Source organism: Pediculus humanus, genomic scaffold (genome assembly GCF_000006295.1).
Source record: "Pediculus humanus corporis 1103172108289 genomic scaffold, whole genome shotgun sequence".
In the NCBI taxonomy this organism is placed as follows: Eukaryota; Metazoa; Arthropoda; class Insecta; order Psocodea; family Pediculidae; genus Pediculus; species Pediculus humanus.
In genome coordinates, this window is record NW_002987858.1 from 389586 (window position 1) to 410170 (window position 20585).

The window sequence follows — 20585 nt, forward strand, 5'->3', positions numbered from 1 at the left end:
ACGATTTTCCGATCAAAGGAAAAAGAGGAAAGGTAGGAAGTGGGGGGAGGAGAGGGGAGGGGAAGTGATAAAATCGTGATTAATAATAATTAAAAGATTCGTACGAAAATCAAGAGTATGTAGTTTATGTAAAAAAAAAAAAATTTTCACATGATTAATTAGTACGACAACACGAAATTTTTCCATCGAGGAGGCCAAAGCCGTTTCGATGATATTAAAATGTTTAGAAAAGAAAAACAACAAACGAACGAACGGACGGACGCCATTTTGAATTTTTTATGTTTTCTTTGTTTTTGTTTTTTTTATCATTGAAATTTAATAATTGAGTTGTTATTCATATGAGTCGTCCGTATTAAATCATCTTTCGATTGTTTTTTTAATCTTTATTAAAAAAAAAAAAAAAAAAAGGGTTGGTCTTATGTATAAAATATTTATATTTTATTATCAACATCATCGAAAATTTCGACACGAACAAACAAACAAACAAACAAACAAACAATTTGTTTGTTTGTTTGTTTGTTTTTAAATTGCAAATCCGTTCGAGAGAAACGAAAGAAAACCTGCGTAATAATTTTTTTATTGTGTCAAAAATCACCTCATTCGTTTTCGTTAAGAAAAAGGTTGGTTCCTTTTTGTACCTTTTGATGAGTGCGTACGTCCGTGTGTGTGCGTGAGTGCGTGCGTGCCGAGTGCGTAATTAAAACAAAAAAAAATTTCTTCGGTGCCAATTTTTGTTACTGCGAATAAATGAAAAATATTTGTGTGCAATTGTAATTTTTTTTTTTTTTTTTTTTTTTGGCACGAAAAATCTGTGGGAAGTTTTTTTTTTTTTTTTTTTAATTCGCTTTTAAACTTTGAAAACAAACAAAAAAAAATCACTGTCAAAAATATCATTAATAATAATAATAATAATAGTAATAATAACGATAATTATTGTGTAAATGGAATCCGTTGCACATAAAAAAAAAAATTTTTTTTTATTATTATTATTCGAAAAACGTTAAAAATTTTGAATGTGTGTGTAAGCGATGATGACGTAACAAATAAAAAATAAAAATTTTTTTTTATAGCGCTGTATAATAATAATAATTTTTAGGGAGAGAGAGAAAGAGAAAGAGAGAGAGAGAGAGAGAGATTGTTTTAAAAAAAATTAATTTTAAAATGGAACATTACACGAAAAAATTTATTCGTTTTGTTTTGATTGATTATCAAACGCGTCAATCCACTGACACACACGTGGGAGCAAACGAACGAATTTGTGTAAACGGCGGGAGGGGAGGGGGACGCATGAAAACGGCTCCAAAAAATGTATGATGCAACAAAGCGGAGGAGTCAAACGAGAAAAACGAACGTGTTCTATAAATAATAATAGTGACCGAACGGATTTGCAACATTTAATAATATAAAAAAAATTTGTTCGTTCTAATTTTTATTTAAAAAAAAAAAAAAAAGGAACGTGTTTCGTTTTCACTTTTTTATTATTATTATTATTATTTGACAGCCAATGAAAACAAAGGAAAGGAAAGGAAGGGAAAATTTTTTTTTAACTAAAAACCTTTTTTCAAACCTTTTTTTAATCTTTATATTCTTCCTGTCGTTTTTATTTATTTATTTATTAACGAATTTTATTATGATTGAAAGGTTTGCGTTTTTATTACGAGTTGTGGTTGTTGTTGTTTTTGTTTTATTCGAAATTGTAATTTTCATTTAGAAAAAAATTTAGTGCCACGCCCTTTTTTGGTCAATTTTGAAAATTGTAGTGAAAAAATTTAAAAAAAAAAAAAAAAAACTGAAATAATTTTTAAATTATTTTATTTATGTTTTTTTCCCCCCCGGTTGCTGTCGTCGTTCGTGAAAATTTTTTTTTTTTTTTTTTGAGTTCTTAACATAAAAATTATTATTATTATTATTATTATTATTATTATTATTATCGAAAGAAAATTTTTTTTTTCTGTTTTGTTTCGCTTCATTTTAATTTGCTCCCTTTTTTTTTTTTTTTTTTGATTATTAAAAAAAACCTCCTAAAATTATTTAATGAACGGGCGATGTTCCAAAAATTTTACGACCTTGACATAGTACGATTAAAATCATCATCATCATCATCATCATTATAAAAAACGTCATTTCTTAAACTGTTTTCTGGGTTTTATTTATTTTTTTATTTTTTTAATTTTTTCATTTGCATATGTTTAGATATATGTACATAAAACAAAAACTAAAAAAAAGGCGGTTTGATATTTAAAAAAAAAAAAAAAAAATTTTAATTGAGGAGAATAGGGAGGAAGGGAGGGAAGGAGGGAGGAAGGAGCATTAAGTTGCATTGGGCGTTATTCAACTCCGGAAAATATAAGAAAAGTTTTTTTTTTTTTTTTTCATAATGTTTTTTTTTTATTTTTAAATTTTAAATTAAAAATTAACTGCAAAATTATCATCATCATCATCTTTATCATCATCATCATCATATTTATTATCATCATTATCATAATCATCTTCATTATCATCATAATCATCGTCATAATAATCATCAACGTTAGATGAAATATCATCATGATCATTTTCTTTATCATCTTCATCTTCATCATCCCCATCATCATCATCAGCATCACCATCACCATCCCCATCATCATCATCGTCATCTTCATCGTCACCATCACCATCACCGCCACCACCACCATCATCAACATCACCATCACCATCATCGCCACCGCCACCAACACCATCATCAGCATCGCCGTCACCGCCACCAACACCATCACCATCATCATCGCCTCACCGTCACCATTACCATCATCAATATAACGTCATCTTTATCTTCATTACAATTGTTATCACCAATAATTTTTTTTCTTACTACTGATAGGAAAGTATGATAAAAAAAAAAACGGAAATCCAAGAAAAAATGATAATTAATTAAATTTCCCACGTGAATTTATCCGTCGTTGTTAAAAAAAATATATGGTGGCAGTACCGTAGGCAGGTAAATCGGCGGTCAGGATTTTTTTTTTTTTAATATTCCAGCCGAAAATTTTGTTATCATTATCTCTGACCCATTTCCATTTTTATTATTATTATTTTATTTTTTTCCCACCGACTTTATCACCCGCATGAACGACGCCGACATTCTTATTATTATTATTTTTTTATTTGTCGTCGTAAAAGGACTTATTACTCCTGGAAAAACGCTTTAATTTTTCTCTTTTCTTCTTTTTTTTGCATAAACGATTTTCTCTTTTTTACCATTATCATTATTATTATTATTAAACATTTTTTTCTTTGTTTGCAGCTTCGTTTTTCGACGTTGACGCGCAAAGGCTTCAATGTCCTCAAGGTTCGCTGACGAGTTGGCTACCGAATCGTGTGAATACGACTCAAAGGCTCATTTGGTTAAGAAATGAAATGAGTAGGATGACGTCAGTACGTGGGCCGATATTGAACGCTTTCATAATAACATCCGACGACGAACATCAGGTATACATCTTTGTATCGCGTTTAAAACAAAAAAAAAAAATGGCGTCGTCGAATAATATTAATAATAATAACCGAAAAAAAGTAATTTATTATTATTATTATTATTATTATCATTATTTTCCGGTCTGGTGATCTTCGACCTGTTTAACTAAGATTTTATTAGGGCGGTGCCACATTCTCCACCTATTCCATCATAATAATAAATTTCCCATTTTATTATTATTATTATTATTATTATTATTATTATTATTATTATTATTATTATGTGTGACGTAAAAATTTAAATTTTTTAATATTTACTCGGTTGATTGACTTTAAATAATAATAATAATGATGATGATGATGATTGAGCTTAATTAAAATTTTTTTTTTTTTTTCGCAGAGTGAATTTTTATCGGACAGAGATAAAAAACTCGAATACATTTCCGGTTTTACTGGCATGTACGGATATGCCGTCATAACGAAATCTTCGGCAGCACTTTGGACGACGGAAAAATTTTACGCTTTAGCAGACCAACAGCTGGATTGCAATTGGGAACTCATGAAATTAGGAGAACCAGGAGTAATAATAATTATTTTTCTATCACGTGACCGATTTTTTTTTCGATATGATAAAATGAATCGTTTTTATTTTTGTTTCGTACAACAGGTACCGAGTTTGACGGAATGGTTAAAAAAAGTATTGAAAAGAGGTTTGTATAGAGTCGGTGCCGATCCTAGAATGATACCGAGTTCGACGTGGGAAGAATGGAACCGAGAATTGGGTGAGTCTGATAAAAATATCTAGGTACGTTAAGAGAGACCACACAAAAATAAGCAGACGATTTTTATTATTTAGCGGCGGATAAATTGGTTTTGACGGAAGTGCCGAATAATTTAATCGATTTGATATGGACGATAGGAAGGCCACCCTACAATCCATATCCTGCATTTGTTTTACCGCAGGAATATGCAGGTACACAGGTATCTCTATCAAAAGAAAAAAAAAATCGATAAATAATAGATGGGTAACGATTACAATATCGATTTGATTCGTTTGTTTGTTTGTTTGCTTGTTTGTTCGCCTCATCCATCAGGAGAATCGTGGCAGAGTAAAGTAATAAATCTACGTCATAATTTAACACGTTTCGGTTGCGATGCCATGATAGTGACGGCTTTGGAAGAAATCGCTTGGTTGTTGAACATAAGAGGAAGAGACACGAATTACAATCCTTTCGTGAAAGCGTATTTGATAGTGGAAAGGGAAAGGTTACGATTGTACGTTCCGAAAGAAAAAGTAAGCGATGATATAAGGAGACAGTTGAGAGTCGAAAGTCACGGATCGTTGAGCGTGAGGTAATGGAAAAAGGAGAATTTGTAACCGGAAACGAAAGGTAGAAAGGTATAAATGAACAATGGACGATTTCGTTTTCCAGATTGTTTCCCTACGATGCAGTTTTTACAGAACTGCGAACACTTTCCCAAGCGTGGGATAAAGTTTTGATACCGTCGACGTGGTTTTACAGTTCGGGTGCGAGTCAAGCGATCGTTTTAGCCGTGCCACCGGAAAAACGATTTCTAAGACAATCCCCGATAATATTGATGAAAGCGAAAAAAAATTCTGCGGAATGTGAAGGGATGAGAGCTGCTAATCTAAGGGATTCGGCTGCTTTTGTTGATTTTTTAGCACTCATGGACGAAGAGGTTGAGGAAATTTTACTACCAACTTAAAAAAAAAAAACTCGTCGTTTCATTTGTTGTTTGTTGTTTGTTTGAACAGATAAAACTTTCGACGAATTGGACGGAAGTAGATGTGGTAAATACTTTGGATAAATTTAGATCCGAACAAAATTTAAATCAAGGGGTACCATTTCCGACGGTGGCGACATACGGTCACCACGGCGGTTTTTTCTACTACGAAACGAATAACAAAACGAATTTGAAATTGGAAGATTCGTCGACTTTGGTCATCGAAAGCGGAGGACATTATTTCGGTAATTGTCAAATGAACGAGCGGGAAAATCGTTTGTTGTTTGTCGTTTGTTTGTTTGTCGCTTGTTTGTTGTACGCTACGTATTTTATTACAGATGGTACGAGTGAAGTCGTGAGAACTTTTCATTTCGGCGAGCCCACGAGAGACATGATCGAATATTACACTAAAATACTTTCCGGTACGTTCGTCGAAGAAATTTTTTTTTTAAACCGGAAATCACGATATTTTTTTTTTTAATAAATATTTGCGTTTTCAGCACTGATACAATTTTCTACTGCCACTTTTCCCGTAACGGCAAAAACGACGGATCTCGACACGATCGTCAGATCGAAACTTTGGAAATCGGGAATCAATTATAAAATGGATTTGGGTCACGGTTTGGGAAGTTTTTCGAACGTTTACGAATGTAAAATTTTTTATCAGTTGGTACCTCGCAAATTTTAACGATTATTAATGATAATAATAATGATAATAATGATAAATTTCAGCTCCGATCGTCATAAATTCAGATTCGAAACAACATAGGCAAACGATAAGGGAAGGGTATTTTTTAACTTGTCGTGAGTAATCATTATTATTATCATTAATATTATCATACAGTGTTGCCAATTTTTAAAAATTGTTTTTTTTCTTTTCTCTCTCTCTCTGGTTTTGTTTTAAAGAACCGTCGTATGTGAAACCGTACAAATACGGTTTGAAATTGGGGAACGTTCTTGAAGTCACATCGAAAGGATCGAATAATTTCGATGGGAAACCGTCGAAATATTTAGAATTCAACGACGTGACTTTAGTTCCGTTCGAATCGAAATTAATCGACACGAGGTTGTTGTCGAGAGAGGAAGTCGATTGGTTGAACGGGTATCATTTGAGAGTAATGCAAGAAGTCGGAGCGGAATTGAAAAGACAATCGAGAATGAAAGGTTTCTATTGGTTGATGGAAAAAACAAAAGAGATACCATACGATTGCAGCAGCGGCGTCGGCGGAAACGGAAATTCGAAAGGTTCCATCCTTTTGATTTCCGTTACGTTTTTAATCCTACGATACGATTTTTTCTCTTTGATTTTTTCCAATACTAACAAGTAATAATAATAATGATAATAATTCACGTGTAAATTTTTTCTTTTTGTTTGTTTGCATTTAAGAGAGCTTTTAATTCAAGCGAACGTGGCCGCACGTACACATAAAAATGTACAAAATTCGTTTTTCCGGGAAAAATTAATTTTTCTTTTTTATAAGCTTTAAAAAAATTGTAGTGGTATTAGTAGTGGTAGTTAGTGGTAGCAGAATAAAAATTTTTCACATAAAATTCGCTTTTAAATTATTTATTTATTTATTTTTTTTCTTCGTAAAATGACGTCATTGTAAAAGAAAAAAGAAAAATGTCGGAAATTTTTGCGTTTAAAACGAGTTATGTATTATATATATGTATGTATATGAAACGTGTTATCATTAAAAAATTATTAATTAATTAATTAATTTATTTATTATTAATTGTTTATATTTATTATTATTATTATTATTATTATTATCGAACATTCGATTGCGTTCTTTTACGGTGATTTATTAAAAAAATTATTAACCTTTCCCCTCCCCTTTTTTTTTTTTTCTAACCCGATTTTCTTTCCTCTTCCGGAAAACTTTTTTTTTCTTCTCCCATCCCGCTCCCCGCAAAAAAAGGGGGAAAAGGTCGAAAGGTTGTGAAGTATAACGAAAACGAAAATAAAACGCGCGGTGAATTTTCAAATAAGTTAATAATGATTAAAATTCATTTGTTTAAATTTATTTATTTAAATAAACAATTTAATTTATTTTGTTTTTTTATTTAAATTAATGTTTTTTTATTATTGATAATAATAATAATAATAATGATGATAATAATTAATAAGTTTATTTTTTAAATACATAAATTTATCGGCCCGAAAATCTGATTTATTTTTAATAAAAAAAAGAAAAAAAAATATCAGAACCAAGGCACAAATAAACTCATCATTTGATTGATTAAATTAAACAATAATAATAATAATAATTAATTACACGGCACAATTTTTTTTTTCATCCACTCTGGGGGGGGAGAAGGGTAGTATGGTATAAAAAAACATCGTTTAATTATTATTATTATCACGCTATAAATATCGATATTTAATTATAATGTGTAATCATAATCATTTACACCATTTAATAAAAAATAATTTTTTTTATTTTTTTTGTTTAAAACATCTAATGCCACGTTTTATTCATTTATTTATTAATTAATTAATTATTTTTTGTACAACATATAAATTAATTTACAATATATATTTATTTATTTAGCTTAAAAGAATAATTTTGAGAAAAGGTTGAAGTGGATGGAGGATGGTAGGGGTTGGGGAGAGGTGAGAGGGGAGGGGAGGAGAAAGGGAAGGGGAACGCGACGTAAAAAAAAATTAACATCAAGAAAATGAAAATGGACGTGCCGTGTTGTAGACACCGTTTAAAAAAAATACATAAACGACGAGTAAAGTTGTTATGAACGTTTGAATTAACCTGTTGGAATTGAAATTAAGAAAAGAAACGGCGGATGCTAATGCGGATGCTGTCGTTTCGACGCATCTTTCAAAATCTTGATAATCTAATCTCGTGATGGCACAAAAATGATTGTGTAAACAATTAGAAAAACATTTTCCTTCTTTCGGCGATGGAAGATATCGCACGGAATTAGCTCTGAAATACCTGGACAAAAAGAAAAAGGAAAATTTTCAAATGGGTTGGTTGTTAATGTTTTACACGTTCGGGCGTTCGGGCATTTTCGATACTCACTTAATGAATAGTTCGGAATCTTCTGTTCTGAAACTTTCGACTAAATCGTGTAACGATATAGCCGATATTTCGTTTAAACCATAATAATGCGTAAAATTATATTCGACTTCCCAATTGGGTGTTCCTCTTGCATGGGTTGCCTAAAAAAATGTTGATAATAATGATAATGATAATGTATTTCCGGTTAATAAAAAAATGTCAAAAGTTCATTTATTTACTTTTAAATCTAAATAAATTTGCATGTAATCTAAAACTTTTCCTGTGTTCGTATTGAATTTATATAATCTAAGACCTGGATTGTTGGGTAGTGTGGTCGTTCTCTTTGGACTAACCGCCGGTGATAAAAACATCCAAGATACTGGAACTCCTGGAAACGAAAAATTTTTTAAAAACTTTTTTCGTGGTACGTACGACAGGTACGTACTGAATCTTTAATATTATTTTTTTTACCTGTGTCGCTGTAAACGATTCGAAAAGTGTCCGAATGTAAATGACCGAAAAATTGTCCGACGATCGTTTCTGAATATTTTCGTACCAACTGAAGATATTTTCTGTTAAATCTGTGCTGATAAGCAAATTGAGAAGGTGGTAATCCTCCACCTTGACGTTCGTCAACACCCGGTGGTATGTGACCGACTAAATATACCTGAAATTTTGTTTTTTTCATACTTTTAATTACATTTAAAAAAATTAGTTTTTTAATTTCTCTCTCTCTCTCCTCACTTCCCCTCCTTCCCTCTCCCTCCATCAATCATTATTACCCATTGGCAGTCAGTCAGTCAGCCATTTTATAATGTTCTTAACGGATGATGTGAAAAAAAAAAAAAAACCACAAGAAAAAAAAATCTATATATTTCCAATTATGGTAACAAGATATAAAAACAATTTCTGGATCATTCCTGAAGCGATTTTGATCGGATCCAATTATTTGGTGTCGTCATCCGTACGGATCTCCCCCCCCCCCTCCCATCGACTCACGAATTTTCAATAAATGCTAATTTTTTCTTTTCCCCCCCATTTTCAATTTCTAAAAAAAAAAAAAATTTTACATAGATATATTTACCGTTTCACGATTTTTACTAGATTTTGCAAGGACGGATTCCAACCAAGACCATTGGCCTCCAGGATCTTCATCTGGACCAGCTGATCCCGAAAAAAGATTTGTATTTAATGCAACAAGACGAAGTTTTCTTTCTTTTTGTTCGATTGTATAATAACCTCCTAAAAACAATAAAAAAAAAAAAAAAAAAAAAAACAATAATTAAAAATTATTATTTAAAATTTTCCTAAGTTTATTTAATAATAATAATAATAAAGAGGACGCGGGTGTGCTTTTGATTGACACACACACACCTTTACATCATTTTAACTTATATATACACTTTTAAATTTACAAATGATCAACATGGCTTCATGTGAAACAAAAGAAAGTCTGGGCAATAAAAAAAAAAAACCTTAGAAAATGCCTTAGTACATTTGATTATTATAGGGTAAGTACCTTAAATTTCATTTGCAAAAACGTTTGGCTAACTAAGAAATTGAGCAAATACTCAAAAATTTTACATTTATTTGGTTAATTATAAAGACTTTATTAAATATCTTTTTCATCTCATCATAAAAAAAAAATACTTAAAATATGTTAAAAGTATCAAAAAATATTATTTATTAAAAATTTTATTTTACACGCGCATTTTCTTGTGATTGGTTCATATATTTTGATGTATTTTACAATTAAAAGAATCAAAAATACTCGTGATTGGTTGATACATTTCATCGTATTTGCAAATAAAAGAAACAAAAATACTCGTGATTGGTTGATACATTTCAGCGTATTTTGCAAATAAAAGAATCAAAAAAACTCGTGATTGGTTAATTTAGAATATGAAAATCACACCTCCATTTTCACTCGTAACTTGATGATTTCATCGTACCTCTTTATTATTATATTTTTCTGATACATCTTAACGTTTTCTCGCATCAAAAATGCTCCGTTTTTCGTACTTTTTTTTACACCTCCTTTTTCTTATGTTTTTCTGATACATCTTAACTTATTTTACCAATAAAAATCGTTTAAAAAATTAAAATTTTGTATCTCCCTTTACCCCTACATTTTCTTATTGATTGGTTGATGCATTTTAACGTTAATGTATTTTGCGATTAAAAATATCAAAAATACTCGTAATTGGTTAATTTAAGGTATAAAATTCACAAATCCATTTTCACTCGTGATTGGTTGATACATTTTGCGGTTAAATGTATCGAAAATACTCGTGATTGGTTGAAACATTTTGCGATTAAATGTATCGAAGTTACTCGTGATTGGTTAATTTAGAATATGAAAATCACACCTTCATTTTCACTCGTGACTTGATGATTTCATCGTACCTCTTTATTATTATATTTTTCTGATACATCTTAACGTATTTTGCTATTAAAACTATCAAAAATATTCCTTTTTTTTTTTTTTTTTTTTGTTACATTTCCCCTTCACTCGTGATTGGTTGATACATTTCAGCGTATTTTGCAAATAAAAGAATCAAAAATACTCGTGATTGGTTGATACATTTTGATGTATTTTTCTATTAAAGGTATCGAAGATACTCGTGATTGGTTAATTTAGGGTATTAAATCACACTTCGATTTTCACTCGTGATTCGTTAAAGTAGAAAAAAACTAAACCTCTTCGTCTTTATATTTTTCTGATACATCTTAACGTATTTTTTCATATTTTTAGTGTAAAATTTCAAATTAAGATTAGAAAAATTTTGAACTGCCTTTTATAGGTACAAAATTGTAATTTGTATATTGTGTGCATTTTCACATGAGGGGAAATTATGAAAAGGGGATGGAAATAGTAGGAAAATTTAGTATTGAAATAGTTTGAAAGGAAAAGCTATATTATGACTCATTCATAATTATAATAGAGGAGGAAAATGAGAACAAGATAAAGACAGAAGAACCAAAAGAGAAATCTTGTTTTATTGCCGGCCTGAGTCAACTCATTTTTGTTGTAATGTCACAGGCATACAGGAATATCACTGATATTCCTTAGGAATCGGCGGGTAGAAATCTGGAATGTAAATATGTTGAAAAAGCTCCGACAAACATTATTAATACGGATTGTCGTCGTGAAAATAATAATTACAAGAGAAAAAGAAGAATTCGTAATTAAAAAAAAAAAAAAAAAAAAAAAAAAAAAGATTTTAATGAAGTAAAAAAGTAAGAGTTTCGATAAGGAGATAAGATGAAAATAATTTTTTAATAAATTTTCTCTTTTTAATTAAAAAAAGATTACAAAATGGCTTCCCTCCAGATTTTTTTTTTGTTTTTTTTTTTTAACGATGTAAATATTTTATTTTATTTTATTTTTATATAAACAACAACAAAAACAATAACTTTCTAGGTAAAACAATTCGAATAACTTAAAAAATTAAAAAAAAAATTTTTGTTTTTAAAGCGTATAATATCGATATAAAGGAAATAATGATGATGATAATAATATAATGTAAAATAAATATTTCGGGTTCGTTTGTACCTTTGGTAAAAGTTTGAATGGCTTCCGTCGGTAACCAATGACGCCACAAATCCGCTAATTCTCTATAACCTTTATCAATGTGTTTAAATCTTCGTACGGGATCTGGAGAATCTTCTCTTCCCAATACCGGAAAAACAAATTGACTCACAAACGTGTGACGTAATAGATCCGTGACGTTTTGTAATGTTTGTAGTTGTTGTCTGGTAAGATGACCGCCTCCGAAATGTGTCAATCCGTCCCTGAAAAAATATATATTTAACTTATAATTATATACAATAAAAAAAAATTTTATTTACAAAATTTCGCGTCCCCGATAATTTATAGAAAAGCAGAGAGATTTTTTTTGATGTTGTAAATTGTCGTGGAAGGAGAAAGGAGAAATGAAAAAAAAAACGTTCTTATTAAAAATTAACAAAATTATTATTATTATTATTATCATTTTTTTCCCTCCCTCATCTCCATATTTTATTTAAAAAATAAAAAAAACTTTTTAAACTTTAATTTATATGTCTGGAACCACGTCTACCGATAATTTTTTTGTTTAAATGACTACACGACAAAAACATAAATTAATTTTTTTACGTTTAAAATATTTACGAGGGGAGGAAAGAGGGGAAAAGAAGGGAAAGAAGGGGAGGCGAAAGAAAGAAAAAGTTTTTTTTTTTCCCGCGAATCTCAAACGCATATAAAATAAATTTTACGATACCTGAACCTTTGTGTCGTTTCCTATTATTATTATTATTGCGTAAAATTAACTTCGAACAATTTTTTAAGAAAAAGAAAGGAAAAAAAAATTTTTTTTTTCTGTCGCTTTTTTTTTTTATTTTTTATTTAGTCTTTGTCAGACTTTCAAAAAAAATTTCTTTTGTCTACTTTTAAAAGTCTATTAGCATCTTTGTTAAACTTTTACAATGGCTTTTTTTTTGATTCTTTTTACACGAACAACAGCAAAAAGAAAAAAAAAAAAACGAAAAAGAAGAAAAAGAATAGATGAGAGAACATAATGGAAAAGCGCGAACACAAGAAAAAGAGAAAAGAAAAAAAAATTCTTTTGTGAAAAATTTTCACGTTTTTTTTTAAAAAAAAAAAAAACGATATGAATCTTTTAAAACAACACTACAGCAACAGCAACAGCAAAAACGAAAAAAAAAAACTAGTAAAACGTGAGAATGTTTTTATTGTTGTCGGAAATACGACAAAAAAAATTTAATTTTTTTATTGTTTTATTAAATTTTTTTTTCCCCGGTTTAAAATATTCAAAATAAATGGTGGCAAAGGGGCCTTTTTTTTTTAGGGCATTATTTAAAAAAATAAAGTAAGAATGAGGGGGGGTAGGGTAACCTTAACGGAATCAAGCGGAAGAGAGAGAGAGAGAAAAAAAGGATGAGGTGGAAAATTAGAAAGAATTTTATACGAAATGAAAAACGGGTGACGGGAATTTTTAAAGGGCCCAAAAGGAAACGGATGTGAGAAAGGAGAAGGGGCCTTGTTGGGCCTTTGGGGGTCGGGTGGGGAAGAAGGGATCGACGTTCGGTGAGGTAGAAAAAAAAATGAAATACACAGGTAAAAACACGCAGAAAGGAAAAAAATTTTTTTTTTTTTTTTTTTTTTCATATTAAACATGCTTGACATTCTTTTGCCATTATTAATAATAAAAAAAATTAAAACGAAAAAATAATTTTATATATATAGCATAATATAATAAATATATATAGCAATTAATATAGAGCTATAAAAATTTCCCAAAAAAAATATAGAAGGGTTTTTTTATAGAGCGTTTCATCGACAAAAAAAAAATTTTTCTCTCTTGTATCGAACAAAACGACGATACGATACGAACAATAATTTTTTTTTTGTCAATTTTTTAAAAATTCCCGCCTTTTTTTTCCTCGTCGATGGTGGGTGGAGGGGAGGGAAAAGTGGTATAGGAAACGAATAATGAGATTTTGAAATATAAGGAAAGGGTTCGGAAAAGGTTACGGGTAAGGAATAAGGTAAAAAATGACATTTTTATAAATTGAATTTTCAATAATAAAAAAAATTATTACAATGTTTAATAAATAATAATAATAATAATAATATTAATAATAAAATAAGAAGATGAGAATGTAATTCCGGCGGAAGTCGGTGGACGTCATTTTAAAGGAGGTAAAAAAAAACAAGAAGGGGAGAAAGAAAACGAGACGAAAAGATTAAAAAATTTTTTTTTTAATTTTATTTTTTTTTGGGTGGGGGGCAACGAGACGAAATAATAACAAAGGGTATCAAAAAAAATTAATTTTATTATAACGGCAACGAGACGAAAATGAAAAAAAAAACAAGCAGAAGACGAATTTTTTAATATTTATTTTCAAAGGTCAAATTAATAATTATTATTAAAAAAATGAGGAAATAATGTGTGAGAAAGAGACACGTAAGAAGATTGATAAAAAAAATGTTTTTTAAATAAGAAACTTATTTTTTATATAAAAAAAAAAATCTTTTTTCTTTTTTTAAAGTTTATTCTCGTTTCGTTCGTTCGTTCGTTTTTTATTTTAATTTTATTTTCATTTCGATTTTTTTTTTTTTTTTATTATTTTTCTTTTTAATTCTAGAAAAAAAAAAGAAAAAAGAAAAGAAAAGAAAAAAAAAACTTTTTCTTTCTTTCTTTCTTTTTTTATATTAGAAAAAGATTTAAAAACGTTGTAAATCTTATTGTTAACGAGAAAAGTAAACGTAAAAAAAAAAAGAAAAAAAGAAAAAAAAAAAATTTTGTTGTTGTTGTTTGATAAATTTAAAAATAACTCACGCGTTTGATAGATTTATTCGACTTTATAGTAAAAATATAGAGGCAGATAGGAATTAAACGTTTGTTAAAAATCAAATAATAATAGTAATAATAACATGTAAAATGTTTTTTTTTTTTATTTGACCGCCGCCATTGGATTAATTTAAATGTTAAGGAAAAACCGTTATAGTACTATAAAATTAACCTAAAAATTATGACGCGCGTTTTTTTTAATTAAATGTTTACCTAAATTTACGCGCCAAAATTTGAAAAAAAAAATGGGGCATTAACCTCTCCTTCGTATTCCTCGACGCCATTTTTAGAAAATAAAAAAATTTTTTTATTTGTTTCCTTTGCCGAGATTTAAAAAAAAAAAGAAAAAAAATTTTATAACGTTTTTTGCCACCTATTGTCCTTTCCCTTGCGAAAGATAAAAATTTTTCCTTTCCTTTTTTCTTTCCTTTTTTCCTTTTTTTTCTTTCCTTTTTTACCAATTTTTTTTATCCGAACGAGCGTCAGATGTTAAAGGAACTTAAATTTCATCATATTGCTCTCTTCCGAAAGTCGTTTTCATGATTCACTCTTTTTCTTCTTCTTCTCTCTTTTTTGTCATGGGAATGTGCCCTTTCTTTTTTTTTTTTTTTTGTTTGTCGCCTTCAACCATTTTTTTCTCAACTTTATTGTAAGAACAATGAAAAAAAAAAGAAAATGAAAAAGAAAAAAGGAAAAAGGAAGGGCAAAAAAAATGAAAAAGAAAAGAAAAAAAAAGAAAAAACTGTGAGGATATTGCTAATAGATATTTCTTGTAGAGAAGAAAGAGAAAAAAAAACCCAAAAAAAATGGAAAGAAATAAAAAATAAAATGAATAAGAGTGAGAGAGAGAGGGAGAGGGAGTGGGAGAGAGAGAGAAAAGGAAAAAGGAATCAAAAAAAAAAAAAAAAAGAATTGAAAAAAAAGAAAATGTGCGAAAGGATTTTATTTTTTTTAACTGTTACCACTCCACGTGCTGTAGGAAATAATTTTCATTTATTTCATTTCTCTCTCTCTCCCCCCCTTTCTCTTTCTTTTATCCCTTTTCCCCCCTCTTTTTCTCTCTTATTTTCCTTATTTTGCCTAAAGTTATTCGATCCGAACACAAAAAAAAGGAAAGGAAAAGAATGAAAAAAAATTTTTTTTTATTAATTTCGGATAATTTTGTAGGATGGTCCAGACAGCATCCCTAACAGATAATTTAACCGGATTTTTTTTCTCTCCTTTTGAAAATCGATCCTTTTTTTTTTTTATTTAACGAATAAATTTTCTTTTCCTTTTTTTTAACAACTACTGCGATGCATTCCGACACCGCCGTCACCACCACCACCGTCACCGTCACCGTCATCGACACATTTTCTCTCCCTTTCGCCTCCGCTTCCGCCACCACCACCACCACCATCGCCATCGTTTAATTTTTTTTTTTTGTAAAATTTTTCGCATTTTCCGCAGAAATAAAATTTATTTAACAACATAACCAATTTATCGGTTTTTTTTTTTTTAATAATCGAAATGATTTATTTCCTTTGACAATTTTTTTTTTTAAAAACGTTTATTGAATAAATATTATTTTAAAAAAATTTTTTTAACCGCGGAAAATTTAATAATAATAATAATTACTAAAGGAAATTTGTTTTTTTTTAATTTCCCAATTTTCTATTCAAAATATTTATCATTAAATAAACAATAATAATAATAATAATAATAAACGTTCAGGGCGTTAATAACGACAATGTACACAATAAAAAAAATAAGGAAAAAATAATTCTATTGTTTTTCCTTTTTTCCTTTTTTTTTTTTTTTAGTTCCTCCCTTTTATGATTATGATTCATAAATATTTTTTAATTAAAAATTTAAAGCTTGATAATTTATTACCCGAGTAATTTTTAAAAAAAAAAATATCTTCGTGAATAACTCGTCGTTAAAAAAAAAACGCATAGAGGCTTTAACGCAAACGTTGTTAAAAAATTTTTATAGTTTTTCCTTTTCCTTTCCTTTGTTACCCCTTTTTCGATGCATAAAAAAAAAAAAAAATACGACAAGGTTTTTAAATCCTTGTCGGGAAAATTTTAAAGAGGGTGGTGGGGTGGTACGGGGGGGGTGTGTGTGGATAAAGAGTAACGATGACAGACAGACAGACATTTTTTTTTTTCCCGTTTAAGAAAAGTATAAAACAAAAAAAACTAAAATAAATGGGAAAATTTTATACTTTTCTATCACGTCATAAGAATCATTCTTTTTTGGAATTGTAAGAAAACTTATTTTTTTATTTGTGATTCGTAAGAGATAAAAAACAATTAAGAATAAAAATTTATGTTGATTTTTTTCAAATTAAAAAAAAATTCGCGGTATTTTTTAAACGCGGAAAATTTGGAAAAAGGACCTTAAATGATATCGTTTTCGGAAACGTCCGTGTTTTTATTACCCCCTTCCCCCCCAAAAAAAAAACGTAAAATGATAATAATAATGATAATAATAATAAATAAATCGATTAACGATCAATAAATAATATAAATTAATTAATTAATTTTGTTTTGACGTCATATTAAAAGGGAAAAAAAATTTTCCCGCGTTATTTTTAAAAACAAAAAAAAAAAAAAATTAAAAGAAAAATTTCTCAAGGTTTTCTATTATTATTATTATTATTATTATTATTTTTTTTTTTTTTTACGGTAGAAAATAAAATGATGAAAATAAGGTTTCGGAGAAAATCTTTTCAACGGCATTTTTCTTTTTTTTTTTTTTCTTCCCTTTTACTTAAATTCGTTAAGTGAATTTTCCGATCAACTTCCTTTGTTTTTCCTTTTTTCCTTTTTTATTCTAAGTTCATTAAATCGTCGGAAGTCATTAAAAAAAAATTATCATTATTATTATTATATTTTATTAATTAATCGATAAGAAAAGTAAATTTTCTCGCCCTAAGTTTTTCTCTTCTCTCTCCCCTCTCCCTCTCCCCCTTTCTCTCTCCTTTTTTTTAATTGAAAAATTCATTCTAATCATTCATTCAAAACGTGACGTCACGTACATGACATAAATTTTTTTTTTTTAAAAAAAAACGTAAAAATTACGCGAAATGATTATAAATGAAATCCAAAAAAAAAAAAAAAAAAAAAAAATTCATCCGGAAAGTGAAATTATTAAAAAATTAAAAAAAAAAAGAATTATTATTAATCGTGACGTCATTAAATATATTACGTAACTTTCTCTTGTTTTTCCGTATGTCGTCATTGTTTTCATTGGATGATATCAACTCGAATCGTTTTTGTTATAATTGTTTATCGTGCAATTGTTTATAACAAAAAAAAATTTCAGGCGTTAATTAATTAATTAATTAATTATTAAGTGGGGGGGTCAATTTTTCATTTTTTTTTAGAAAACGGAAGAGACGCCATTTTGTTTTTTACATGAAGGAAAAAAAAAATAAAACGTCTGTTTGAGTGAGAAAACGTTTTGGAAACAAAAAAAAAAAAAAAGAAAATTTTTTTTTCCTTATTAACGCAAATCTCATTTCTCTCTCTCTCTTTGTCTGATTGCCTCTCTCTCTCTCTCTTTCTCTGTTTGTTTGAATGCCTCTTTCTCTCACACACGCACATTTTTTTTAACTCGTCCGCAATTTGTTTTTTTCTCATTTGTATAATCTCACAATAAATTTTTCCTTTTTTTTTTTTATTGTCGGACTTGGGAAAAAAAAGTGAATACATTGTCTACAGACGAGATGTAAAGTTTTAAAAGAAAGTTAGAAGAGAGAGAGAGAGAGAGAGAGAGAGTGAAGCTAATGTAAATGTTCGAAGAAGAAAAGAGAGAAAAATTAGCTATAAGAAAAAACTAATTTAAAAAAATACAAGAAGGAGAAGAATAAGGAGGGAAAAAAGTCTTCCACGGAATTTTCTTTTTTTTTGTCTAAAATAAGTTGGGGAGTGAGAGGAGGAGGAAAAAAATTATTACGTAGCAACATCGAAATGAGTTACTGTCTGAATATGTCACAGTCACGAAGAACAATTTATCAAATCCATTTCCTGTTGATTAATGACGAAATTCGCGAGAATGGAAAAAAAAAAAAAACATTCCGAAAACGTCAGAGTTTGTAGAGTTTACAACGAGATAATTTTACTAATAATAACGATAGCACGTGTGTGTGCGTGTGTGCGTGCGTGTGCGAGCCTCCTTTTACCTAAGAAAGATTTGTTCTAACGCCACGACAAAATCTTGAAATGATTTTTTAGTAGATTTTTTAATTGGAGATTGAAATTAATTATATATTTTTTTTTTTACGCTCAACGTACGCCATATTTTGACAAAATTTTTATTGTACTCCCCCTCACAACTTCTCCCCTCTCATCCGCCATTTTTTTTTATAAGCCAACAGTGAAAAGTTTTTTTTTTGTACATTTAATTAGGGATCCAAATTGATTTAATTAATGGTAGAAAAAATAGTGAGAGAGAGAAAGAGACAAAAAAAGGATGACCAAAATGTGTGGATATGAAGTGAAGAAATTGTTTTTTGAGGGGGGACGAAGGGGAGAGAGAAGAGGAGAGAGAAGGGGAGGGGAGGGAAAAGAATCTTAAATTTTTTAAGTATAAAAAATAATGATTATGGTAAAAAGTCGAGGGATTTAAAATAAGAAAAAAAAAAAAATTTGGGATCTCTAAAGTCAGTCTTATATAATTTTTTTTTTCGTTTTTTTTACTTTTTAATTACTCGAGTAATAATTTAAAATATTATTCATATCTTTTTTTGTGTAGTTTAATTTTTCAGGATGGCTCCCCAAAATATTATCACTGGAAAAAATGATATAAAAAAAGAAAATCTAATATGGGAAATCTGTTAAAATTTCACGGTTGTCATTTGCCACCACCGTCATTCATTGCCATCACTAATGAAAATCACGGCGGGATACCAAAAAAAAAATAATAAATAAATAAAAATTACGGGAGGGATCCCTCCTTCCCTCCCGGTTCCCCCGGATTATTATTATTTTTTTTTTTTTTGGATGAAAATTAATCGAGGAAAATTTTTGTTTTTTTTTTTTCCGTCTCCGTCGTCATCGTCGTCGTTTCGTTTCTTTTTTTTTATTAATGAATTCACGGAGATGCTGCCACGTTTAATTTTTATTTTCGATGAAAAAAGGAAGTGATGGGTGAGATGAAAAAAAGAAAAGCGGAAACGACGAGGAAAAATTTGAAATTTCATTTTCGAAAATAATAATAATAACAACAAGACAAAAACATTTTTCTTTATTTTTTCTTTCTCTTCTTTTTTCGAGTCTCCCCTTCCCTCTTCTACTCCTTCTTCTTCCCCTCCTCCCGCAACATCCCTTCAGGTCTTGATTTTCTTTCATTAACACAATGTTTTTTTTTTTTTTTTTTTTTTTTTTTTAATTTGATGGTTTTTATCCGGGGGGAAATGAAAGAAACAAACAAAAAAAAAAAAACAATTCGTTTCTTACTGTTTTGCTGTTGTTGTCGTCATCATCGTCATCGTCATTGTCGACGTCATCATCGTCGTCTTATACTTGACCTGTTTTATTTTTAATTAAAAAATTTTTTTTATTTAGTCCCCCGCGAAAATCATCATCATCATTATTATTATTAATTTTGTTTTTAACTCTCTGAAATATTCTGATAAAAAGCCATAAACTAAAAATTGATTACGACAGAAGGATGGAATGTTAAGGAGAAACCTCAATAATTTTAAAAATAAGTGAGGAGGGTGGGGGGTTCGACCAAGTTTTGATCTGTGGAAAATTTTCCAAATGATTTTCTTATTTGGGGTTTTCAACATGGAAAACAATTAGCATTTTTATACACATGCACACACATATATATATATATATATATATATATATATATATATAAATATTCTATTAAGTTATTTTAATGAACGAACGAATGAAATTTTATAATGTTTTCGTCGTGGTGGCGGTGGCGGTGGTGGTGGGGGTGAGGGTGTGTGAGGGGAAAAGGGAAGAAAGGCAAAAAGAGAAAGAGTGAAATGAATTTTCGGTATGGTAAAATT

The 20585-nt window shown here is 29.1% G+C and overlaps 2 protein-coding genes across 2 annotated transcripts in view; one reads left to right on the plus strand and one right to left on the minus strand.

Annotated features, from left to right (window-relative positions):
• Positions 1-3396: 3396 nt before the first annotated feature.
• Positions 3397-6694, plus strand: Phum_PHUM536060 (Xaa-Pro aminopeptidase, putative; the record flags this gene model as incomplete). Its single annotated transcript, XM_002431516.1, has 13 exons — positions 3397-3468; positions 3851-4030; positions 4118-4232; positions 4307-4423; positions 4545-4803; positions 4884-5151; positions 5228-5441; positions 5535-5618; positions 5697-5846; positions 5929-6000; positions 6103-6466; positions 6584-6615; positions 6678-6694. The coding sequence occupies 13 exons, from the start codon at positions 3397-3399 to the stop codon at positions 6692-6694; spliced, it is 1944 nt and encodes a 647-aa protein (XP_002431561.1).
• Positions 6695-7870: 1176 nt separating this feature from the next.
• Phum_PHUM536070 (uncharacterized protein) overlaps positions 7871-20585 on the minus strand; it is a gene marked incomplete at both ends in the record, with an annotated part of 23596 nt that continues 10881 nt past the window's right edge. The window contains 6 exons of the mRNA XM_002431517.1: positions 7871-8150; positions 8238-8377; positions 8456-8604; positions 8688-8883; positions 9301-9458; positions 11773-12011. Coding sequence (XP_002431562.1) covers positions 7871-8150; positions 8238-8377; positions 8456-8604; positions 8688-8883; positions 9301-9458; positions 11773-12011 — 1162 coding nt within the window. The remainder of the gene's footprint in view (positions 8151-8237; positions 8378-8455; positions 8605-8687; positions 8884-9300; positions 9459-11772; positions 12012-20585) is intronic.